General features: G+C 38.0%; 1 protein-coding gene across 8 annotated transcripts in view; it reads left to right on the top strand.

Annotated features, from left to right (window-relative positions):
- Positions 1-26,156, top strand: part of MYBPC1 (myosin binding protein C1) — a 71,412-nt gene that overhangs the window by 24,883 nt on the left and 20,373 nt on the right. For 7 of the 8 annotated variants that reach the window (XM_031057034.1, XM_031057035.1, XM_031057031.1 and 4 more), the window contains exons 4-21: positions 4,432-4,467; positions 5,109-5,144; positions 7,406-7,513; positions 8,024-8,172; positions 8,530-8,647; positions 9,800-9,851; positions 11,394-11,450; positions 14,911-15,077; positions 16,582-16,714; positions 18,299-18,423; positions 19,061-19,166; positions 19,469-19,635; positions 20,241-20,403; positions 21,186-21,292; positions 22,521-22,654; positions 23,756-23,912; positions 24,417-24,521; positions 25,165-25,353. In XM_031057034.1, coding sequence (XP_030912894.1) covers positions 4,432-4,467; positions 5,109-5,144; positions 7,406-7,513; positions 8,024-8,172; positions 8,530-8,647; positions 9,800-9,851; positions 11,394-11,450; positions 14,911-15,077; positions 16,582-16,714; positions 18,299-18,423; positions 19,061-19,166; positions 19,469-19,635; positions 20,241-20,403; positions 21,186-21,292; positions 22,521-22,654; positions 23,756-23,912; positions 24,417-24,521; positions 25,165-25,353 — 2,109 coding nt within the window. The remainder of the gene's footprint in view (positions 1-4,431; positions 4,468-5,108; positions 5,145-7,405; positions 7,514-8,023; positions 8,173-8,529; positions 8,648-9,799; positions 9,852-11,393; positions 11,451-14,910; positions 15,078-16,581; positions 16,715-18,298; positions 18,424-19,060; positions 19,167-19,468; positions 19,636-20,240; positions 20,404-21,185; positions 21,293-22,520; positions 22,655-23,755; positions 23,913-24,416; positions 24,522-25,164; positions 25,354-26,156) is intronic. The other variant, XM_031057028.1, reaches the window with a different exon arrangement.

Here is a 26,156-nt window from a genome sequence, read left to right as displayed (position 1 = left end):
TTCCTCCTAAGAGAAACCTGCTAGGAGGATTTTGCTACCAAAAAATATACTTTGAGATCCTACTATGGAGAGTTTTCCCAGTTTCAACCCATGGTGGCAGCTGTTGCCTCCATAAAAATTCCAGTGAAAGTCTGAATATTAATAGATAGATGACCTTATGCCATGCTCCAATGAAACTGTCACCTCTGCGAAGCAAAGGAGATGTCATTGCCAGACACTCAGTAGTAATACTTCTAAAAATTAGTTACAGTGCAGTTGTTCCTATCAGCTCTTGTTTTACTGCAGAATATCACCAAATAAGGGAAAACATATTTTCACAGACTTATTCCTTCAGGTTTGTGTGCCAGGGAAAAAAAATCTATATATAATGGTGAGCATAAATCACAAAAAGGGAAAAGGTTCCATTCTTCCAACCTGTCCAAAATCATTTACACTTGAAAATGAACAGTTCAGCAAGGAAATTATGACAGAACCAGCTAGATGTTAGCTTTTATATTAGCTATATGTAAAAGACTTTCTGCATCTTCAGAAGTAGCAGATTTAGGTGCTTCCCTGAATGGAAAAAAAATGGGAAACATTTCATATCTGAATTCCACAGCAATTATGCAGTACTTGTGTGCCAGCAGTTGTGCCCTGTTTGCTGATAATTTCTGAGGCAGACTGCAGACACTGTAGGAACCTGAAATGGGACTGTGCTGGAACCTGACATCTGGGAAAGAAATCTTGGTACTCCATGTAAATCCCATAGTCCATCAATTTCACCTCATCCCTAAGAAAATATTCACAGATGTTAGGAAGATACAGTATACCTATTTGTGTGTCTGTTTTACTGTTCTATCTCTTTTTGGTACTTATTGTCTGTGTGAAAATACATATTTATATTCCTTTGTGTTCACTGTAAAGTTTTGAAATGACAAACAGTGTGGTAAATTCTTTGTATCTCATGGTTGTTTTCCTGTAAATTAGTAGCTCAGAGAAGTAAACATAAAATTTTCTTTCCTAAAATAAACCAGTTTTAAAAGATCTATAATAATGATGCAAAAATTCAGGATATATGTGATCATCCATTTTATTTTTGGAGAAACAAAGTGAATCAGCACAAATCCTCCAAATTTACTACATTGTCTTATATTCATTCAATTTAAATGCTTGTGTCTTTGTTTTTAATTTTAGCATTATCTTACAGGTTGAATATGTTATAATTTTGTTCCCACTTGCTGGAATAACAGTAAAATTTTAATATCAATTTGCTCATTCCTTTTTTAGGTCCCATCCAGCCATTCAGAGAGCTACTAAAATTTCTGTATATCTTACTAATAGCTTTCCTCTAGGTTTCTTCCAACCATCTACTAAAATGTTCATTGCATGTGTCATTCTTGTATTTTCCAAGGTTTCACTTATCCATTCATCTCCCTACTAAAACTTCCCCCCTGTGGGTATGTGCTTCATTTACCATTTCCAAAGTGCCAAGTCCCCTTGGTGGGACTGCTGGATTCCCTTTGAAAATCAGATTGGTAATTGAAGTCAACTAAATTTGAAAGTCTCAGTCTTGCTGTGCTCTGTAATTTCAGCATAAACAGTAGAATAGAAAAATAAAATTATATACAATTAATAGGTTTTTGACACTCCTTCACAACGTTGAGTTTGTCAACAATGTGGCTGATGACAAATAGCAGCTTCCATTTTGTGTGGGATGTTTCAAACCAGGGGAAAGTAAGTCTAAAATTCTTGATACCAGTAGCTCATATATAAATCAGTAATTACTTTATTTTGCACATGTGTTTCTACATTTGCTCTGCCAGCAGTCAGAAATTTTAATGTTTAGGTTACACTTAGTGTGTTTAGATTAGCTGCTTCGGAAATATGGAGAGTTCTTTTGTCCTGAAGAATCTATTCCTGATACAGCTCAGTCTGCTCTGCAGTTAATGTTATAATTTAGAAACAAGAAAAATAAACACAATTACCCTATATGTTAATGGGAGTGTCCATAGACAAAGAATAAAGTTTTCTATGGAGGAATTCATCTCATCAGCCTACTGTCAAATGAATCAATTGATTTCCCTATAACAAACTCTTATCATGCAACAGATTGAAAAAGATGTCCCATTAAAAGTTTGCTTGCAGAAGACAAGGGTAGTGAACTAATGATCATAGTTCTACTGACAGATGTGGTATTTTTGCTGGTTTTTTAATCTTCAAATAGACTTTATTTTAGCGTAAACAATCATTCATCACAGAAACTGAATTGGCTAAAGTCAGTCCATTTTGTCCTAGAAGCCTGAGACAGTGATGGATTGATAATTACGCATTTATCAAAACAATCCCTCCAGCATGTAGTGTTTTCATACTCTTTCCATTTCTAAAACATTCAGTTGTGCTTTCATCCTTATACGTCTGACATGTTTGTTTGTTTCCTTTGTTTGTCTCTGATGTTAACATTTTGTTTGAAAAATGAGAGATTACCCTGGAGAAACCCAAGCAATCCCCCTGCAAAATTAAGAACTTCTTTTTGGGTTTTTTACTTTTTCAAATGATTAAATGAAAGAGAAAACTGAGTGGTCCTTTCATAACTTGATTAGCATAAATCATCATGTAGGATACATCACATCAGATGTTTTATGCTGGTCTTAATTTTTTTTTTCAGTCAGATGGCTCTTTGAGCCATCATCAATCACAATGGTGACATCATTGACCAAAAGAGCTGAAAGTACACTTAATGTTTTCATGAAATATGGAGAAATATTTGCAGTGAAAGCAGATAGCCTTGCATCCATTTAGCTGCTAGTGCAGTATGTTAAAACATCTGACATGACTTAATAATTACTGTGCTTTTACTGAAAATCAACATTTTCAACATCTGCTTATGGCATTGGATGATGCAGCTCATGAGAACTCTTCCATTATTCTTTTTTTTTTCTTGTGAATAAGAAAAGATATTTGCAAGATAACACATTAATCCTTCATGTGTAGGCATACCTTTTACAACTTTCATCCTCCTCCCAAGGGATCTTTAAAATGAAGTTTGATAAATCATTAAAAAGGAATGAGTAAAACATTATGTTGAAGTAAACAAATTCTATTAACAGACTTTTAATTAGCCTTCAATGGTTAAGCAAATCCAAGAATTTCAATATTGCCAGTGTTAATGAAAATGCAACTATGTTTCATATGTGCTTTTGTCATTGTTATGAAATTTTTCCTTGAAAAAATATCGATAAATTATAACTTTAAGGTCAAAATCAAAGGATAACTTCAGATTTAAAATTTCATTATGGAGACACAAATACAAGATATAAAAAATCCAACCCCCAAAAAGACTGTCTTTAAAGATGTGGGTTAATATTTTTCCAAAGTTGTTCTTGTTTAACTCTGTTCTCCATTTTGAAGTGCTCTACAGATTATTTTCTGATCCTGTATGAAAACATGTTATCTTCATATAACTTATATATTAAATCCTAAATATATCTAGTTTATTTTTATCTTTCAAAGGACAATTTGGTTATTTTCTAACTTTTTTACCCTTAGGATTTTAAGACACTATGACCTTTTTGCTTATTTTTATCAAAGCTGATCTCTGAGGTTTCTAGTCAACATCTAAAATTCAAAGAGACTCTTGTAAAGATGGTCTTTACCTTATACTGGTTTTCTAATAATCATGATTACAGTATTTCCATTTAACACCAGTTTCATGTTTTTCTCAGGCTTTTGATTTTTATAAATATAAGTATCAACATATTCTATCTGATTAAACATTTAAAAATATCTGGGTAACAATTTGTAGTGAATTAATACCTCATGACAGTCAACTTTTAGTGTGATCAAAAGGAAAATCCAGCATGGTGATAGTTCTTTCCTTATTTAAAATTATTCTCCTGTTGATATGAAGAAAAACTGAGTTGTGTATTCCTTGCACTTTAAATTAATATTATCGTATAGAAATGACAAAGTATAAATAGAGGGAACTAGTTTTAACTTTTTCATATCTTGATTTAATAATGCTGAATGCATATGTGGTGCACATTTTAATTGCAGACGTGGTCATCAGAGAAATGACATCTTCCTCAGGTTAGATATGTGATTCTCCTTCATTTCATTGTGGCTTTCTTATTGTAATTACTGTGGATTACATCTCTAACAAACAGAATCACTCCGCAGCTCTCATATAAACTCATGATTTAATCATAGATCACAGTCCACATCTCATTTTGGTTTTTACTTGCTTGAAACATCAAGGTTTACCATTTCAGCTACTGAATTATGCAAAGCTTTCCTCATCAGTTTGAATCTTCCATTGTGAATGCTCCTGAATATTGCAGTTTATTTCCCTTTCTTTTGCAGGTTTTACATTTTCATGTAGTATGTTTTAAAGAAGATGATCGTCTGTGCTTTCAGTTTCTTCATGTGCTTTTTCATTTGTATTTCTTTTCACAGATGAAGATGACACCTCAGTTAGTACTCCACCAGCAGGTTAGGACTGTGATAATGCTTTGTGTGTGTATGTATGTATGTATTTTTCTCTTGAATTTTAATGAAGAAAGAGTCCAAACAGGCAGACTGAACTCAAAAGATACAACTTAGAAAATTTTTTTAAAGTGCCCTATAGTTTATTAATCTCTGTTCAGAAGTACAAGACCCTTACATCGGTTAAGTCCCATTCCAATCTTGTCTTGAGGTCTTTAGTAGATCTTCCAGAGGGAGATAAAACATTGGTTAGTAGATCCAAAAGCAACTCCAGATAAATAAGTATACTGTTTAAATAATCAAAATAATGTCCCTCAGACAAATATTGAGGAATGAAAATTCCTCTGTTACCTGGAACTACGCAAATCATAGAAAAAACATCAGCCTCATGTAACCTTTCTAAAGAAATTCTTCAACAGAATTGAACTAATTTAAATTTTCTAGAGAAAAGTGGGGAAGATTTCTGGGGGTTTTTCTTAGCTGTTCACATTATTTTGGTATTCAAGTAGTTCCTCATGGATATGGTCCCAAATATTTAGTCTAATCTTCTTGTATGAAGAATCAATGTTCTTAAAATCCCAGTGATCTGAGGCCAGTTAAGCTGTGATCTCTGAGCTGGTGTCATCTAAATTGCTCTTCCCTTTCAGATGGGATGTCTAAGCCAGCGGAAAGAAAGGATTCAGGTGAGACCTCCTGAGAAACACTCCCAAAATTACATAATAAAAATACTTTCTAGACTTTATTTTTAAAAGATAATACTTTATTTTTGTTGTTTAGACAGCAGCAAACTGTAGCTGTTGAAATGCTTCAAAGTACCAGGGCAAATAAGATTCTAGCAGCTGAACCAGGAGCGAGAAGGCTGTGCTGCAACAGGACATGTATTTGGCACATACATACATACCTATCTATCTATATCTGTGTCTGTATAGATAGATACATAGCTGTTCCATTCCTCCTCAGCCTACAGGAATTCCATTCCTACATTCAGCCTCACACAGGACCCAGAAGACTGGGAATCCCACACGCAGGTCCCAGAAGACTGTAGGAGAATGGCATCTTCTCACACCTCAGAGGACGGTGGGGAAAACTTAGCAAAAATCATCATAACCTCTTTCTTCCTACCCTGGCAGGTAACCCACACTGCACCCACTCTGGTGGTTTCAGGATTTGCAGCCTCTGGAACAAAATGAGCAGCTGGTACTTCAACCATGGTTATGGACCTGGCATAGCCGCCTATGCCAGCCCGCGTCAAACCCACCCCTCCTTCTCTTTGTTTAATACATAGGGAAGTGTTAATATCTAGAGGTGATGATAATATTTAGGTGTTCCTTTATGTGGTACCCAATTAATGACTCTGTGTAAGCTTTTTTCCCATTTATTAATATCATTTTTCCATTTATTAATATCCTATTTTCCATTTCACCCCATGGCATGTTAGGTTTGTTGCTGCGCGTGACCAGATCCTGTGCTATCATCACTTCATCCTGTTACTACCAGTAACCTCCACTTGTTCTCATGTTGTTTCCATATATTGCCATCTTTGTGTGGTATAATCTAAAAATTTAGATTATAGAGAGTATATATAGATATGTATCTATATATATTTGTGTTCAGTTATGTCTGTGTAAATCATTCCATGTATGTGTGTATATATGTGTACATACATGTGTGTATATACATGAATGTCTTCACCTGTGAGAAATATTGTACAAGCAGGCACATACAGAGGTGCTAGGCACACCACCCACAATTGACTGAAACACTAAGACTTTATAGCAAAGCTATCTAGCATTTTGATACCTTTTTAAAATTCATAAAACCAATTTGTTTGCATTTTCTCATGGTTGCCATGAGCTGTGTCGCATTTGTGGGGGGTAGAAATTTTCATGAGTTGAAAAGGTTCCCACAGCAGTAATCACTACATATCAGAAAAACTATCCTGACCTCTAACTTGAATTAGTTTCCCCTCTGTACTGGCAATAACTCCTCAAAAAACAGAGATGCGGCATTTGGACTTCAGATTGGAATATAAGACATGAGCTTTGCCTCTCTGCAGAAAGTGAGCAGAAAAGAAATGGGCATTCACTGCCTTTCTCTCTATGTACTTTCTGCCAGGAATCAGTTTTGACCATGGTTTTACACAAGATGTAATGGCTTAGCACAAAGCCAGGGCTGTCCAGATAAACAGACAGACCTGAGACACACAGCCTCCTGGTACAGTGCTCTGCCCTGGGGAGAGCACTCATTTGCTGCTTCTCTCAGTACTGCTGTTCCTTTTCTGGTCCAAAGTCCCAGTCTCCAGAAGAGAAGCTGCTGTGTCTGAACATATTTCACAATCATTTCCATCTGACAAACGACTTTTTCCATAAAATATCACATAAAATTCACATGGCAGCACATGGTATTGACAGATTCTCTGCTTCTGTCATGGCAGAAAAGAAGTTCGGAAGTGAGCTTCATTCCTGTCCTCTGCATAGAGGAAAAAACAGCTTGTACAATGGGCTTATTTTGGGTTGAGAGAGACCCACTGAAACTGTGCATCAGATGTAGGGATTTTTGTGCTTCTAGCTGTTTGTGTTTTCAGAACCTCCATCTCTTCTGAAAAACAAAGAGCTGATTTTGTGCATCACCTCTGTAAAGCACTCATGGTTGAATGCTGGTGCCCTTCAAGCTGCTCAGTGCCCGTCCTGGCTGATCAGGTTGCCCTCTCTTCCTCCCTGAGTTTCATTTTCCATCACCACAGAGGTAGTGTTCTTGCAGGAGCTGTACACAGTGTGACAGCCAAGCAATGGATGTCAGTGTGAACAAAAGCTTACATGTCTTTCAGGACATCTGAAGAGAAAGGTGCTAGGGCTAGAGAGTTTAGGAAGTTCAGGTAAGTGTACTTTGGAGGGAGTAAAACACCCTCAGATGACTGATATTTCCCCCTCTGTCTGCATCTCAGTATGGTCTCTTGGAGAAGGAGCTCCAGAGGAGTCAGAGAAGCGTGATGATGATGCCCAAAGATCCACTTTATTTGTCGAGAAACCTCAGAGTGGAACAGTGAGTGTTGGTAAGTGCCCGGGAACAAAACCAAAAGCCACTCCCAGAGACAGAGGCTGAGCTGGGAATGGTGTGGGCAGATTCTGTGGCACTCAGCTTCTGCCCTCAGCTGCAAGTATTGCCTCTGGTTTTAGTTGGAGGTGAACTCCACTCTGAAGGCAAAAGGACTGTATTCAGAGAAGCAAACCCCAAGTGTTTAATTCAAGACTACCTCAAACTCTAATAATTTACTGAGCATAATGTTAAAAGGTACAGTTTCTGGGGAAGAAAGCTGGGCTTATTTTGATACTGTTGGCTGCACTGTTTTGATATATCAAGAAGATCTTATGCAGGGAAGCAGCAGAAACCAAAAATCATAAACCTCTGTCCCACTGCAGTACTTTCACAGTCTGTGTGACTCCATCTGACTCTTAATTTTGTGGTAGAATAAATGGAGCAGAAGCGAAAGGCGCTTGTAGAGATGCAACTGACCAACCACATGTTCCTCAACAGCTGCATTATTCTTTTCTCTTTCTGAAAGGTGGGAATATTACATTTATAGCCAAAGTAGAAGCCAAAGATCTTCTCCGAAAGCCAAACGTTAAGTGGTTTAAAGGAAAATGGATGGATCTGGCCAGCAAAGCGGGGAAGCACCTGCAGCTGAAGGAGTCCTTCGAGCGTCACACCAAGGTGTGTCTTCACTTTTCCTTCTTATGGGGGCAAAGCTCCAAAGAGAGCTTAGAGATCAGTTTGAGGCAACAGGGAGAAGTTCAAGAGTGGTGGAGAAAACCCTGGCTTCCCCACACAGATTTCAGTGGTGATCTCTCACCCTCTGCAGAAGCAGATTTTCTGCTCTCCCAGCTCAGGACAAGTAACAATGGGGAAATCAAAATTTTCTGATGCCATTTCTGGATTCCAGTTTCTTTTCAGAGCCCATTATTTGAGTTGTTCCCTGTTTCTGGTGCATGTCTGAAAGACTCACGTTTTAACTTCTGCTTTGTGCAAGTGCATTCCCCACATTAATGAATGACTATGCTTGGTTTTTAGATTCATACATTTGAGATGCAGATCATCAAAGCAAAGGAAAACTATGCAGGGAACTATCGCTGTGAAGTGTCTTACAAGGACAAATTTGATAGCTGCTCTTTTGACCTTGAAGTCACTGGTAAGGTTCCATTTGGATCTGTAAAGATTTTTGAGGATTTCTTTCTTTCTTTCTTTCTTTCTTTCTCTCTTTCTCTCTTTCTCTCTCTCTTTCTCTCTTTCTCTCTTTCTCTCTCTCTTTCTCTCTTTCTCTCTTTCTCTCTCTCTTTCTCTCTTTCTCTCTTTCTCTCTCTCTTTCTCTCTTTCTCTCTTTCTCTCTCTCTTTCTCTCTTTCTCTCTTTCTCTCTCTCTTTCTCTCTTTCTCTCTTTCTCTCTCTCTTTCTCTCTTTCTCTCTTTCTCTCTCTCTTTCTCTCTTTCTCTCTTTCTCTCTCTCTTTCTCTCTTTCTCTCTTTCTCTCTCTCTTTCTCTCTTTCTCTCTTTCTTTCTCTCTTTCTTTCTTTCTTTCTTTCTTTCTTAATTTGAAATGACACTTCATTTTGTTCAGACCCTTTAAATGAAATAATACTTAAAGTGAATGTTTTTAGCATAGAGCTCAGAGAATTTCCTTGTGTCTGTAATTTATTGTCTAAATGAACATTGGAATAGATACCATGTGAGACATTTATCCAAAAAATTAGAAAAGCTGGCAGGTAAAACCAGTATTGAACTCAAATCAGGCTCTGGCACACAAAATTCAGGGCTTTGTGTGTTAGAGGTCAGCAAGGCAGGGGGGCCAGCCTGGCTCCATCCATTCACTGTCTGTGGATCAGAACCATTTAATCTGATCCAGGCTGTCCCAAAGGGGTAATTCCCACATGGGGAATGAATTCCTCCTTGCCCTGACAATAAATGTGAGTCTGTAGCTGCAGAGGAGACTGGCTCTGTCTCCTTCCTCTGATGGTGAGTGTACCAAGAGAGCACAAGATGCCAGCAGGGGAGAAAGCATAGGAAGTGAGGAGACAAAAGGGCCAGAGCCTGTGAATAAGGCAGGTAGGGGAATGGAGAGACACACCAGAGAAACAAATCTCCTATGCAGAACTGCAGAAAGTACTTCAGAGAAATGGCACACTCAGCACTGAGCATCTTTGCAGATAACAGAACCAAATACCAAAAGGGGAGCACAAATGCTGGTCACACATCAGGAAACTGAACAAATTTCATATTCCAAATCACACTGATTACATAAATGATTCAAATTATGTTTTTAATTTCTGTGTTACCATTATTTCATAGAATCTTCCCAGGCTGCTCCATCCATTGACATCAGATCTGCTTTCAAAAGAAGGTAACTTCAGTGATCCTATCCAGCTCCTCAGTAATGGACATTGATAGCATGCACAGAACTTTTGTCAGACAATTGCATCAAGTACTTTATAAAACTGTATTCCTAAGTATAGATTAAAGAAGTGGGATTTTGAGTAATTAGTGGTGGTTAGAATGAAATAGTTACAACACATAGATAGTACATATGATATCAAGTATCCCTACTGTGAAATTACAAGCATCATTACTTTAAAGGAAGATTGAATATTTAAGTCAATTAAATATAGGTTTCTTTGGAGGTTTTTAAAAATGTATTTTCATTCACTAAAATACTCTACTGCATGTTTCCTGAAAGCTGTCAGCCACAATATGAAAGTTCCTGGTCCCAATCCTGCACTGATTGAAAGCAGAGAGAAAATTCACAATGATTGCAAGAAGACAGGATCTGGCTTTGTTACCTTACAGTAAACAGTAAATACCATCAGTAAGAAAAAACAGCAAATAGTATAGTACAGAGAATCTAAGATAAAGCATTTTGTCTTAAGGTTTGTTACCTTTCTGATAAAGTAGCAATTCTAAGCAGCATAGGTGTCATCTTTTTATGGTGAAATATATAAAAAATATATAGAATGAAAATACTTTACAAACAGATAATGAATGCAGTTTGTTAATTTACAAATAAAGCTGTAATCCATGGATAACTGCTTTTATTTAGGGGGCTTTAATTTAAAGATAAATTCAAAAGATATTACATTCAAGGTGCATTTCCTTCTTTAGCACATTTTTAAAAATGCAGTAACTACTCTGCTCAAGCGGATGAAGATATCTGGGTATTTTCTGATTTTCTAATATCTTGGTTGTAAAATCTTGATTAAACATTTGCTTCATTTCAGTTAAGATTTGCACTATTTTTTCCCTTTTTACAAATATTTAGGACATTTCTTTTTTCTGTATATGCTCTATGATAAGGTAATTCTGCTAAAGATCACATCATAGAAAGAAATGCACCTTGATAGGACTGTGATTCTATCTGTAAAAACGGACAATGTACTCTTTTATTCTTTTTTATAACTGTTTTCTCCCTTCATTTAGGGAAAGGTAAAATCTTTAAGGTTAAGTACTTTTCAATCAGTATTTGACAGAGCTATGCATTGTTAAAAGCATCACCCAGCAATGCAAATCTTTGTTTTGGTTTTCACAGCAAGAGATCAGCACAAGCCCTTTGTTTTGTCCACTACAGGCATGAAAAACAAAGCTGGTTGTGTTGACTAGCTGTCATTTGTTTGTGTTACTGAAATCTAACACAAGCCTTGGCAAATTTATGTACTCAGTTACAAAAATTTGCCATCAAAGTATAAGAAGAAGCAATACAAACCTTTATGTTATTTTTCACAAGCGCCTACAGAAACATAATCTGTGTGAAAAAGCATACAAGTTTGTGTTGATTTTATACAATTATTTGTGTTTCTGGACAGTGTTGAGTGTATGAGAAGTGTAGAGCAATGAGTATTGTCTAAGTCTTCCTGTATTAAACAAAGATTTGATCTTTTTCTGTTAATAACAGTGGTGAAGGACAAGAGGATGCAGGAGAACTTGACTTTAGTGGTCTCCTGAAACGTAGGTGAGAACCAAGTGGTGCAGTGAGCAGGTGTGGATTGCAAACCATTAGGTTCACCCACAGAAACAGTCAAGTGTAGCATTAATAACTCCTTAAGGATTTTGTGACCTCTCAGCTTTTTAATGTTTCTAACTGGTTTTTATTCTCATAGTATAATATGCAAATGTTCTGTTATTTTTACCTCTAAGTGTGCAGAAAAGAAACCTCAGATTTGAGTGTGCTGGGAAAAGAAGTGAGCCTCAGCCTAAAGAGCCCAATAACATTTAGTTCACTTGCTATTTCTTTTGTGTTTGCATGGAAAGCAGAGGAGGGAAATTTCCTACACAGGGATGAGCAGTACAGAAAATTGAGTCTGGTGCAACAGTAAAAAAACCTGCAAGGTTTAAATTTATCTCTGTGGGTACATCCTCACTTGATTTTATTAGAATCCTAATATGAAAAAATCATATATCATGCTTTCAAGTCATAGATATTGGTATGATTCTTTGTAGCTTTTTTTTAATATGTACAAATATTTTTTAATATGTAAATATACAAATGCTCAGTCATGTTTTATTTAACTCAAATGTTTTGATGGAAAAAACCTGGATACATGTTTCTCTGATTTGCCTTGAAAATCTGGTGTTATGTCTCTAGTTATCTCAGATCTTAAACCCAGTTCAGTCTTTCACCAGGTTAAGACAAGATAGTTAAGTCATCATCTTTTAAAATCAAGAAGAGAAATTCTATATACCATGGAAATCAATGACAGCTGATCACAGAGAACTGGAAAAGGAATTGCATCCTTTATCTCATCTACCACGTACTCTGAAAGAGGAAAATCTGTAGCGTTAATTACATTAAAAGGTCACAAAGGGCTCATTGGGTATGAGGGCAAGAATTTAAGCAACTAAAGCACACAGGAAAAGCTGAAGCTGAAAGCAGACAAAGAATTACCTGGACCAATTCAAATCCTCCAGATCTTTGCTTTTTCAATCTTCTCATCCCTAATTAGGACCTTCAGTTTGTCTTTTCATCCTACTAATCAGACTTGCCATGCCAGTTCTCATGACCGCCTCTGTGGTGTTTCCATAGTAACATGATAGATGCATGTGAGAGTTCTTGGTGGTTTTGTGGAAAGATAAAAGTGATTTAAGAGCCATTATATCACTCTACTAACAATTAACTCTTAAGATTTGTAAGATAAATACTGTCCAGCCTTATAAACATGGAATATCTATTGTGAGTTTAATGGATAAAGCAAATATTTCATTTTTAGACACCATTATTTGACTTTGGTCAAATTGGTTCACCTTGCTTCAGGCCCTGAAATGCAACCTCATATTTCTGAGCTTAATTGAATAAAATTGTTAATTAAGCCACAGTGTGGATATTAATATCCATGTGTGCGGATATTAACATCCATTATTACAAAGACAAATCCATGGTTTTATTTTATTTCAATTTTTACAACAGGCAACGTTGGAGGTGCATTCTTTCTCTTTTTTTTTATGGTTGTATGACCAAGGAAAGACCTAGAACTTTTCCCTTTTGGTTCATACTATTTGAAACATGTTTTTTTTTTAAGAAAAAAAAAAACCCAAACCTAAATGCATACAATCAATATACTGTCTATTTTCTAATTTTCTGCTAGTTGGCAGGCAGATGTATCAAGTCTTATCTCAGTAAGCCACACTATGACTGGATATTCTTTGTCAATGCAGTGGATCAGTAGGACCATGACATTCCAGGAGGCATAAGATCTAAAAGTCACTCAAATATTTAGGTCCTTGTTTTGTTGGTTTCTGGTTTTGGGTGGGTTTTTTTGTTTGTTTTAGTTGTTGGGGTTTTTTTGGGGTTCTTTGGGGTTTTTTTCCAAGTACATCTTGCAACAAAGTGCACATATTTAGGAAAGAGACCTGAAAGTGATTTCATGGCAAGGTCAGAGGTCAGTCTGCTTAGGAAATACCTTGCTCTGTTTGGCCTCAGCTCAAACTACTGAGGTCTCAGAACAAAGATGAGCTTGCTCTAAGCATCAAAATTTGTTTTCCAGTTATGCAAGAGGAAAACAAGCCTGAAATTAAGTTTTCCAGTCTGGTGGAGAATCAGGATCCTCATTCTCAACCACTGCCTGATTTACAGGGGAGCTTTATTTGGATTCCCCCAGAGTGGATGGAAAGGATAAAAGAAATAAATTATAAAATTACATACCTGAGATTCTCTAACTTACATTGCTGTCTCAGATTTATTCTATTTGAAAGACTACTCAGGGAGAACCTCTCTTCCTTTTTAAAATTACAGAGATATTATGAAAATTAATAAACTTAATGGACTAAACAGCAAAGTGGTTTCCATGGTTCCTCATCCAACCGTGCAGAGATTCTCAGGGGTCTTTAGTGCTATTTCTGTGTATGTCAAAGAAAATCCTCTCTTTGACTCCATAAAGCTCAACTCTAATAGTGCCTCACTGCAAAACTTGGTACTTTTTTATTTCTCAAAAGTTTATTTTCTTGCCCTGTTCTCAAAAGTACTGATTTTGTTAGACAAGCTAAGTCAAATTGGAATGATCCTGGTCTGATCCTAATTATATTACAGGAGTAAAAATCTAGATTTCTTCCTCAATTCCAGTATTGTTCTAGCCACTTTTTTGAGCTAAATTGTCAATCTGAAAGAATATAGTTTTGTTTAGGATGCTTTCGTTGTTCTGTCATTTATTGGCTGCCATTGAGAAAATAATTATACTTCTCTTTATTGGTTGTCTTAGCCTGGAGCTGCAGATAGTAAATACTGAATAGTACTGAAACTTCTGTGTAAAGGTGATTCCTCACACAGGCCTCTGAACACATTTCCTGCTCTTAAGACTGAGATACACAAGGAAGCGAACAGATCCATCCTTCAAGTCCAAGTTGGTGTGGAAATCTCCAGTTCCTATTCATTTGACAACTTTAAGCAATGCTGAGAAGCACTGGTGTAACTATAAGCAGACACAGATTCCCCTGCATTTCAATGTCCTGTTGCCAGTCACCCACAGTGGCAATTACAGGGACTCAGGGTTTGAAAACATTTTTATATAATTTTTAAATATACAGATTAGACTCAGTGGTGCCATCATAAATTGTGATTGATTCCATTCAGGTTACAGCAGATAAAACTGATTTAAGTGGGATTAGCCGGTATGCTATTACATTTTCAAACTGTATTTTTTTTGGAAGCAATATAAAAATTCTCCTAAGTGATTGTATCAGAAAAGGACAAATTAAAACTTGCATTCAAATTCTGCCTTGAAGAAGTGTAAAGTAAGGAGTGAATGCCATTCTGAGCTACTCCCCTCATATTGAATGAAATAAAAAAGATACGATGGCAGCCTTCAAATTTTGGCCAAAACATTTCTAGCCTCACCATAGATTCAGCTTCACCTATTTTTTTTATGGTGGGATAAAGCCTCACTAACTCTTCCCCCATAATTTTATTTTGATAACATCAGGGAGGTTAAGCAGCAAGAGGAAGAGCCCGAGGTGGATGTGTGGGATCTGCTGAAGAACGCGAACCCCAGCGAGTACGAGAAGATCGCGTTCCAGTACGGCATCACCGACCTCCGGGGCATGCTGAAAAGGCTGAAGCGCATGCGCAGGGAGGTGAAGAAGAGTGCAGGTGAGAATGGGGCAGAACATTCCTGGGCTCTGTGGTCACACACAAACATTCCAGTGCTCACTGCTCACACACAACCATCCCTGTGCTCACTGCTCACACACAACCATTCCTGTGCTCATTGCTCACACACAACCATTCCTGTGCTCATTGCTAACACACAATTCACCTAAAAAAACCCAAATATGCCTCACTTCCACACAAGGGAGCTTTCACACTACAACTCGTTCCTGCGAGGAGTTAATCAGAAGGAAGATTTGGTCCATGGTGGAAGCATAAACACCTTATCAGTGCTTACATAAAGCATCCCTCCCTCTCAGATAAACAATGGTTCCATCTGGAGCAATGTCCCCCAGGTGTGTGGAAAGGTGTTATCTGATCAAGCAATACAGAAATTAGACTTTGTGTTACCATCAATATCTTCTGCTCTAAACAGAGGTCACTCCAAACACACACGGTGTCTGCTCTTCATAATCTCGTTTTGCACTTAATCTCCGTTGCTCAGAAATTCCAGCTGTACCACAGACCCTCCACCCTGAACTGGGTGTGGACATTCAGGCCTGTCTTTCATCAACCCTACTGAATAATAGGAGAGGTGTAATTACATACAGAAATATGTATGTATGTAATACATATGTCACCATTGAGCCAGAAATGACACAAGTTCACTCGAAGGCTGGTTTGCAAGGGAAGCATGTTTAATAGAAAAGTGCTCTCTTTTATAGACAGATTCGACACATTCTACTTGATTGGCTAGCTAACAAAAACATCTTTCTCACAAACAGTCCTTGAGAAGAACAGAAAAACAGAGTAGAAAAACACCACCTGCAGGTCGTTAACAAGTTACCATCGTTTCTGTGACTCCCTAAAAAGTCTCACAAGTCCACTGTGAGAAAAATGAAACCCGTTTTCTCCTCTCTGACCAGGCTGCTGCGTCCACATACATGAGTATATAAAATACATGTATATACCACAGAACGTTTGCACACACATATAAATACAATTATACTATTGTGGCATCTGCTTGTTCCTGGACAGCGTTTCAGAACTGGATGCAGTATATACATTTCCTGTGTCATTGGTTTTCTGGAGGTGTCCCTTTTATGTGAGTGAAGTCCTCCACAAATCAGCTGTAATCCAGCCCCCTGATACACCCTCTCTCCTCATCCATTACCTCACATCATAATAGATGTTATGGTACTTACACATTCATTTTTATTTATGTGTTTCATTTGATGTATCTAGCCAGTCCTATTTGGAATACAGTCACAAAGTCTTGAAGAGATGCCAGCTTGATGTTGGTCAGGATAACCAGATGTGCACAGCTTTGTGCTTACTCTAGTGTTTCTAGATGATTCCATGCAGACCAGTGTGAGAATATCTTGTGATGCAGAACATTGTGTGCATGTATTCTGACAGCTTTGATGAGACTTATACAGTGTCATTTCAGCATCCATATTCTTGTTTCCTGACCTCATGTTAAAATAATGTTTGACTTCCACAACAGCTTTTGCCAAAGGCCTCGATCCTGCATATCAGGTGGACAAAGGAGGTAAAGTAAGATTCATGGTGGAGCTAGCAGATCCAACAGTGGAGCTCAAGTGGTATAAAAATGGCCAAGAGATACGACCAAGTGCAAAGTAAGTGATTTTAGCATATTTGAGCAATAAAATGGACACACATCTCCTCCCTTGACAAGTGTGTTGCCCAGGTCTATCTCTTTGCTCAGGCTGCACCAATTTCACTGCTGAATTTCATGAGATGTGAAGAGTATACAAATGATGCTGTGTTGCTCAGGACCCAGAAAAGTACACTGTAGGCTAAATGTAATATAAATTTCCTCCTTTGTCTCAAGACAAAAGTCTTAGAGATCCTCAAAAAAAATGTGGTGCCATTTTCTACTCAGTAGTTTCCAAAAATGAGGCAGCACTGCCAATAAATAAATCACTTGTCCTTGGTCATGCGTCTGGAGGTGGACATCATCTTTCTACAGTAATTTTGTGCTAAGAGCAGAGATTTTCCATCACATACTTACCCACAAACCCTAAGAAAAGGGGGGTGAGTTTTGTCTTATCTTCCACTACTCTGTTGACACCCTGAAGTCAACAGCCTGCACCATCAGTCATGAGCAACAGGTCTAGTGTACACAAGCTTCTTCACCTGAACATTGGTTTATTCTCTGGCTTTTCCAGGAAGTGCAGGTGCAGACATTTGAGTACCTGTAGAGCAGTGCCTGCAAGTTGAGCCCAGTCCTTTTTGTGGGCACAACCAACTCTAACAACCCCGTGCAGAAAACCCCATTCATTCCACAGGCAGACACACCTGGGGAAGATGCGCATAACAGTGTAATAGTTCTCAAATGTTTCTCAGCAGCACAAAGTCCTAGACAATTTTTCCTCTGACCAGTTAAAAAATATAGTAATTAACAAAAGGCCTTTTTACAGAAATGAGGCAGATTTCCTTCACTCTGTTGAAATCAAGAAAGGATTTTGGTTAAAATTCATGATTGACAAAAAAATGGATAATGGAGTACCTTTTCTTTAGCCCCTGTATTTGGCATAAGCAATTCAGAGGGGTTTTGCAGGCAGCTCTATGGATTCCTCCCCAGCAGAAGGGGCTGGGTTGAGTGCTCCAGTGCATTTCTACCAGGCAGCTGAAGCAGCTGTCAGATGCTAACGAGCTTTGGTCATTACAAACCTGGAGCAGATCTAAACTGGTGACATAAAGGTGAAAGGCTCCCTATCCCATTACCAAAACCCCATATCCCATTACTGATATCTTGTGCCATCTGGCCTACCAATAATATTAACCTCTTAACTTTGGCTATTATTACACTTCACAAAAATGTTGGAATGAGTGATGGTGTCCTCTTACTGGTTATTTTCAGCTTTACTCATCTAGAGTTTCAGACTCCATTTTATTTGCCATCATTTGACTCCAGCTTCTTTTTCTTTTTTAATTTCTTCTTTTCATATCACCCAGACCTGGGATCTTGGAACAAGCCAGAAGCAGTTCATTGTCACTCTACATCACAGCTCTTTTTTTTGCTAGAAGCCTATGACAGCTCTGTTGAATCTTGGAAATTGCTTCCAAGGACAATTTTCCCAGTACTGTGTAAACCCTAGTACTTTTGCCTCTAAAAATCCCTACAGCACTTTCTACATAAAACAAAAGGTGTCCAGAAGTTTTGCTAACGTGTCTTTGCTGCATTCCTGTCCAAACAGATACATTTTTGAGCACAAAGGTAACCAGAGAATTTTGTTCATCAATAACTGTACGATGACAGACGATGCTCGCTATTACGTAACAGCTGGTGATGAGAAATGCTCCACAGAACTGTTTGTGAGAGGTAACTATGTCAGCTTGGGGCTGTTTCACCTGCCCTAAATTTATGTGGCTTCTTTGGCCGCAACAGAAATTATCAGGGAGGATCTGGTTTGGTATATTTTTGCAATTTGCATTAGCAGCTAATGCAATTTTGCATCAGTATACCAAGTGTCAGGATCACTTGGTATTTCTGTGATCCCTGGCCATTTATTTTTTTTCTCATCCTGTAGTTAGCAGCTTAGTGAAAACCCTGAAATGGGGATACGGTCAACTTGGTATTGTGCATTGGACTCTGATATTGTCCAAGTGCCCTCAGATCAGGATTTCTAGAAGCCAGTTTTCATTCCACTTGCACTGATTTGAGGGAAGACTCTATCAACATTTATGAATGGGAGTCCATATCTTCACTCTCTCTGTTCCTGTGGTGTTGATTATCTCAGCAAAACAGATATTAGTATGAAGAAATTTACTTTTATTGAGCAAATTTCCTACTAGCATTCTAAAGAGCAACAACTTTTCTGATTTAAGGCAGAAAAGGCTGCACTGATACCCATATTAGAACTTGAAAGTAATACTGCCTTCTACAGCATGATTTAGAAAAACCCTTTCACTTGGTTTTCCCTCTCAGATTGTAAATCTGTAATTTTTTCTTTCCAAAGACCCTCCAATTTTGGTGACCAAAGGCCTGGAGGACACCAGCACCTATGTTGGTGAACGAGTAGAGCTGAGCTGTGAAGTGTCTGAGGATGATGCAAATGTGAAATGGTAAGATGTGCTTTGAACAGCTTCCATGAAAATAAAACCCAGAAACTTTTAATCATGGACAAAAACGTGGGCAGCTTTTTCCTAAACCAGTAAACCTGAAAATTGTTAAGAAAATCTCAATAAAACCTTATTCAAAAATGTAGCAACAACAAAAATACCCTTATACATTCATGGATGAGTTTGTTTAACATTTTCTAGTGCCTTACAGTCTTGTAAAGTCTCCTCTGGGAGTTTCAATCTATGGAAGTCTTACTTGCACAGGACTTCCTTCGGAAAAATAAAAATTCTTTCCTTTCCATTAGGTTTAGAAATGGTGTAGAACTTTCCAACGATCCCAAATCTCGGTATCGGATTAAGGTTGAGGGTAAAAAACACACTTTGGTCATAGAGGAAGCTGCCAAAAATGACACTGCAACCTACTCAGTAATGACAACTGGAGGGCAATCAGAAGCCAAGCTTTCAGTTGACTGTGAGTATCATCCACCTTGCTCTCCAATTCATGTGCCACAGCGCGCTGGCACACAGAAATGAACAGTTTTCTTGCCTTTCCCTGGAGGTTGAAAAGGAGACTTAACTTCCGTGGCAATTTTTTTGCTGTGAATTGCCAGAATAACAAAGAAAACTTCCCTTTGGAAACTATTTCCATGAACTAGTTCTGCTTGTTAACTTTCTCTCACACCATTAATATGGAAAACAAAGCAATCCATCCAAAGGTACAATAGGTCAAAAAAGTGAATTTTCAGGGGAAGTATGTGTTTTTCTTCAGTCCTTTCAAGCTTTTACAGGAAAGCCAAACCTTGGCACAAGCACATGACTGTGTATCCTGTCAGCTTTGTTTGTGCAGTATCTCCTTAAAGTGCTTGTGTCTTTAAACAAAATTTATCCGGTCCGTGCTCTGAAGTTATCTTGCATTATGCATAAATGTACATTTTTACTTGCAATACTACTCTTGACTATTTTGTACCAATTGGCACCCTTACCAATTCATGGTTTCATTATTAAGTTGGAAATGGCCCCCCATGGTTACTGAGCTCCATCATCTTTCTTTAATGCATCTGCTTCTGTGTTCCTAAGTGAGACCTCTGAAGATATCACTTGCACTAGAAGACCAGACTGTGAGGCTGGGACAGGAAATCCACTTGAAGTGTGAGATATCTGAGAATGTGGAAGGGAAATGGTACAAAAATGGGCAGCTGATTGAAGCCAGTGACCGTGTAAAGCTTTATCACAAAGGAAGGTAAGCCTGTTGTGCATTGACGTGGCTTTTGGTGGAATGACACTGCGGACTTGTGCCAGTCTGTGGGTTACCTCACTAAAAATCATCTGCTAATCAAGCCTAACTTCTGTCCCTCAAGACATATTTATTTCTGTCATTTTAAAAGCCATGTCTCCTTGCTTCCTTTAATCTTATTTTTTAACCTTCTTTTGTGTATTTTGGCTGTGGAGGACAATAATCAAGTCCTGGATCCACCTAAGTTCAAGCTGTTGATTTTTCTTGCCATTACTGTTGCTGTTGGTATGGGATATTAAGCAAAAAATTAAAATTATTGTTAGACATTATTAAAAGATACAATTCCTTTTCTCTTTCCTTTCTGTGCCTCTTTTCCTCATAGCTCCTGTTTGTATCAACTCACAAAGATGGTCCTACAAAAGTCAGAATATTCCCACAATGGGATCACCTGCAGATTTTTTCTTGAACAACCAAATTGCAATTGAATGGCAGCAGCATAGAATCCCTGCGTAAAAGAGATTACACTCCTGTATTTTCTTTGTTCTGTATTTAAACAAACAATATTAGAATTGGTTACTTTATTTGGTGGTTGTTGTCTCAGTAATATTTTGTACAAAGCACACAGTATTTAATCACTTAAACCACCACTAAGCAACAAGCAAAGGATTTTTAGTCAGTAATTTTACTCACTTTCACAGATCTCCTAAAATTTTCACAGACTTTTCCTTATAGCCTCAAGCAGTCTTCAAACATAATTTACACAGACTTCTTTCTCAATCCTTTTACAGAATCCACAGATTTGTTATACCCGTTTCTGCTGTTGATGATGAGGGTGAATATATGTTTGTGCCAGATGCCTACAACATTAATATTCCATGCAAAGTACATATTGTGGGTAAGTAGGATGCACAGTGACCTGTATAGAACAGCTTTCTGTGACCCTTGGAAATTAAAAGCAGTGTGAAATACCCCTGACCACAGCCACTTTGAGCAGGCATCCATCGGAGAAAACAGACCTGCAGCTTTGGCAAAGTGCACTTGAGCTGCTGGGAGAGTCCTTTGCCTGTGCTCAGGATCTGCTCCAAGTTTTTGTGCTGGGGGGAGCCCCTGGGGGAGGCTTCTTGAGGCTGAGCTCCTAAATCTAAACCACTATGAAGAGTTTGTGTAAAAGAAAACCTGCTAGATATACAGATAACCTCTCAGATATACACTGCTGTCTTTAAGAACTGGCTTGCTAACATTGCAAAATGTGATTTGATAAGAGAGGAGTAGAATAAGCGCATATTTACCTATTCACTAAAAACATTAAATGCTATCTAGAGGGAAAAATTGTTCTGCCCAGCTTTGATTCATTCAGCAAAGCAGGAGGCTTGTAAGTGATCCCAGTCCTTCAAACAAAAATAAAACAGGGCATTGACTGTTCCCACAGCAATGCCTCACCAGCTTCTAGCTGCAACCAGCAACTTGGAAGTCAAAAGGAGAACAATATAAATTATCAAAGTTTTAGAAAACATGTTTTTTAATTGAACCTGAGAGATGTGGGATATCTGTATTACAAAAAGTAATGGTCGGATTTAGGGAGAACAAAAAAGGAAGTGATACTAGAGGGAAATTATCATTGTGCATAGTTCTAATATGTTAAAAAAAGTTGCAAGAGGATATTAATCAGTTTTTCTCCATATACACAGTGATAATTTTGTTTTCAGAAAAGGATTGAGGTTTATAAATTTTTAAACTGTAAGGACAGTGAAGGCTGAAGTGTGGTTAAATGTGCCATAAAAAAAGCCCACAGCTGAAATTCTCAAGAGCCACTTAGAGGAAACCACTCTCAGAAGTTACCTGTATATACATAATTCTGCCTCAGGGAAACAGTTATATATTTTTTTCATATGGTCTTTTTATTCCAAACTGTCTATGGTGCCATGACTTCTTTTTTATTAGGCAGTTATTTTCTTAAATAGATCCTTCTTCACAACTTTTCTTTAAAACAAAATTCAGTTGCTTAAAAATACCAAGAAAATAAAACATAGAGCATGTTTCTGTGTGTTGCAGACCTGTGCCAGGTCACTGAGCTCTCAGAGCAGCAGCTTCATGCCTAACTTGGACAATCTCTCCTTTTTCAGATCCTCCTAAACTTCACCTGGATGGTCTTGGGGAAAATAACACTGTGACAGTAGTGGCAGGAAACAAACTGCGACTTGAGATCCCCATCACTGGTGAACCACCTCCAAAAGTCTTTTGGAGTAGAGGGGACAAGGTACATTGTCATTGTAGATGTTCATTTAGTTTAGCCAGGAGCCTTTTCCTTCAAAGAATAATCTTTAGCTTTTTGAAGAAATTTATTTTAATTGCAGAAAATAAGGGGGAGATGCCCTGAATTTAAAAATGCTCATTGCTCAAAAAATAAGGGTAAAACAGGTAAATATTATTTAGAATCTTTTGGGTCTTTTTAAGGAAAGCCTGAAATTAATAAGGAAAAATGGGTGTACTATAAAAAATAGTAGAGGAGAAGGATTTATTGGATGCAGAAGAAAAGTTGTGAACATTTACCAAATGGCTACTTCTTCTATACATTCAATGCCCAGAATGGCTGCCAAGTTTTGGCAGGAAGCCATGATATGGTCTGGTTTTGGAAAATGAATGACAAATTCTAATGGAGTTCAAGTCTCAAATGAAACAATGGGCTGGGCAATTGAGGTCTTGCATCTGGTGTCTTAAAGCAAAACTTTTGCTTAGATCAATCCCTGGCTGTGTAAATACCAAAATAATAGTTTTTCACATTTAAATTTTCATTGTGCAGTGTAGAAGCTGGGACATTTTACCAACTAGTGCACTCATCAAACCTATCTGGTCCAATCTGTGACCACTATTTTTCAAATATTAATTGTAGGGTCACCACTGTGGTCCTGTCCAAACAGGGAATTATGCTAGGAGAGCTCCTACTCCGAAATACATGACAGCATTTGAAATCTGTGAGGAGAAACTACTGACCATTACAATCACTCTCACCTTTAAAATTAATGATTTCCTTTTGATCTGAGGAAGAATCAGCTATTCTTTTTCCATCAAATTAATGATATGTGGTGTTGGCAAAAGTGTGCTCTACCTTGAAGGAGAAGCCTAGTGCCTCATTCTTTGTGATGCAATGAGTAGCAAACAGTTACCATGTTTTGCTTATTTTAGTCATTTTTCTCATCATTAGGTGACTAAAATGCTGAGGTTTGGTGTGGTTTTTCTTAAAGTTGCTTTAACATTTTTGTTGAAGTGACCTGTGCTATTTTGAAATTTTGATTTTTGAGTATTTTGACTCTCAAATCCATAAAATATGGATTTTCCCTCTGCTCTCTGTGGTTCCTAGATGGTCACAGACAGTGGAAGAATTCGGGCAGAATCCTACCCAGACAGCAGCTGCCTGGTCATTGACGCAGCTGAGAGGGAGGATTCGGGTCCTTTCAGAATCACCTTAAAGAATGAGGCTGGAGAGGACACAGCTCTAATCAACATCAAAGTGGTTGGTAAGTCATGTGAGACAGAGCCCATGAGCCATGTCACTGGGGTAGAGTCTCAGGAAACTCCCATTTTCCTATATTTCCCCATTGCCAGGTGTGGAATTGGGATGCAAGGGTACAAAGGCTGGGTGTTACTGAAGGGAGTAGGAGCTTAGAAAGGATTTAAGTAGGAGTTGATTCTTGCTGCTGCCAGGGGCCAGACTTCTCTGATTGCCTCAGGCTGTCCTTATCACACTCCCAGGGGCTGTGGGCTCTGGCTTGGCCCATGCCCTCCAGAGCCTCTCAAGTGTCTGGACTGTGCAGAAGACCTTGGCATTCATCCATTCCTAACCACCAGCCAGGATCCACTAGATTTCTTTTTCCCCCGTTCTCTCTCCTCATTAGGAATTCCTTTTGCACCTCAAAAACTATTTAGATTTGTTTCTTATTTGACATTTTTGTTTTCAGCCTATGCAAAAAGAAGAAAGTTTTTTTGTTTTTTTTAAAATAATATTTACTTGTTTACAACAGATGTTCCTGATCCTCCTCAGGCACCAAATGTGACTGAGGTGGGTGAAGACTGGTGTATTATGACCTGGGAACCTCCAGCAAATGATGGTGGATCACCCATTTTAGGTACATACTTTTTTTTTTTGGTGGTGACTCTCTAATACAGACAAAAGAAGCAAACACCAAATAGTGGATGCAGCAAGATCAGAGTTTAGCTCAGGCTCTGGAAAGTGGTGTTGGGAATATCCAGTAGCTAGAATGTTCTGCCTGTTCTGACTTTATCAAATACCTGTTTTTCTAATGCTTTGAGATTTGTCATTTTCTATCTTGTTACATTATCATGTAACTTGAAAGTTACATGTACTTGAAAGACAACCACTTATAAAACCAAACTCGGCATTGTTATTAGGCTGTTTGTGTTAGAAGGAAATTTCAGAAACAATTTACTGAGTAAAATGGAATATCTTTTAATACACCAAACCAAGAAGAAAGCCAGAGGGACCCAGAGGTCAGTAGAACCAGGCCCTTTTCACTCTGAACTAAACACAGCGGCCTTCTAAGTCCAAAAAAAGCTCATACATGGCTATGAAAGCAAACAGGTGACTCTCAGAGAGCTTGCAATGAGGAAAATTATCACTCTGAAGCTAGAAGGGAATACTGAGGTGTATCCAGGTAAAAAAATTGTCACTGGGCAGTCAAAAAATAGACCTTTTATTACTGACCTTTGTGCCACTTCACTTATTATGATAAAATCTTTTCTGGTCAAAAGGATATTTCATTGAGAGGAAAAAGAAACAAAGCTCCAGGTGGATGAGGCTGAATTTTGAACTGTGTAAGGAAACAACTTTTGAGCCAAAGAAAATGATTGAAGGTGTTGCTTATGAGGTCCGTGTGTTTGCTGTCAATGCCATTGGCATGTCCAAGCCAAGCATGCCCTCCAAGTCCTTTGTTCCTTTAGGTAAGTAACCAAAAGCAGAGATAGGTATGCATTTACAAAATCAACATTCATTTGTTATTAAAATCAGCTAATTACATAATTCTTTATTCATATGACAGCTAGAAGGCTTTGTCATTCCCACAGTGACAGGCTAACTCAGTGGCCTTTTCATATAAAGAAACATTTTCAAACTATGGTGACAACCACAAGTGTCATGGACATGTTTTATGAAAAATCCTTTGGCTACGATACTTTTCTCCTGAGAAGCTCAGAGGCCTCAGAAATAAAATCTAAACAATAATTATCTGCTGCTGTGGAATGCAACAGGTGCATCTGTGATTGGTCTCATGTGGTTGTTTTAATTAATGGCCAATCACAGTCCAGCTGTCTCAGACTCTGGTCAGTCACAAGATTTTATTATCATCCCGTTCTTTTCTATTCCTTGCTAGCCTTCTGATGAAATCCTTTCTTCTATTCTTTTAGTACAATTTTAGTATATAATTTCCTTTTAATATAATATATATCATAAAATAATAAATCAGCCTTCTGAAACATGGAGTCAAGATTCTCATCTCTTCCCTCATCCTGGGACCCCTGCAAACACCACCACACCACAAGTCCTTGTAAAAGAAAGGTGTCTTGTTCTGTAGATCAGCAAAGGTTCCCCCAGAACGCAGAGGAGGAGGAAGGAGGGGGCTGTTACAGCTCCAGCATGCTCCCATCTTGCCAGAACATACCTGCTGAGGTAGAATACACTGCTCCCAACTTGAATACACTGCTCCAAACTTCTCTGCTCTACCAGCCACAGCTGCTTGTCCTTCTAT

The sequence above is a fragment of the Geospiza fortis genome, unplaced genomic scaffold (genome assembly GCF_000277835.1).
Source record: "Geospiza fortis unplaced genomic scaffold, GeoFor_1.0 scaffold10, whole genome shotgun sequence".
NCBI classification, from domain to species: Eukaryota; Metazoa; Chordata; class Aves; order Passeriformes; family Thraupidae; genus Geospiza; species Geospiza fortis.
The sequence above is the reverse complement of the archived record's forward strand: the minus strand, read 5'-3'. Positions and strand labels throughout refer to the sequence as shown.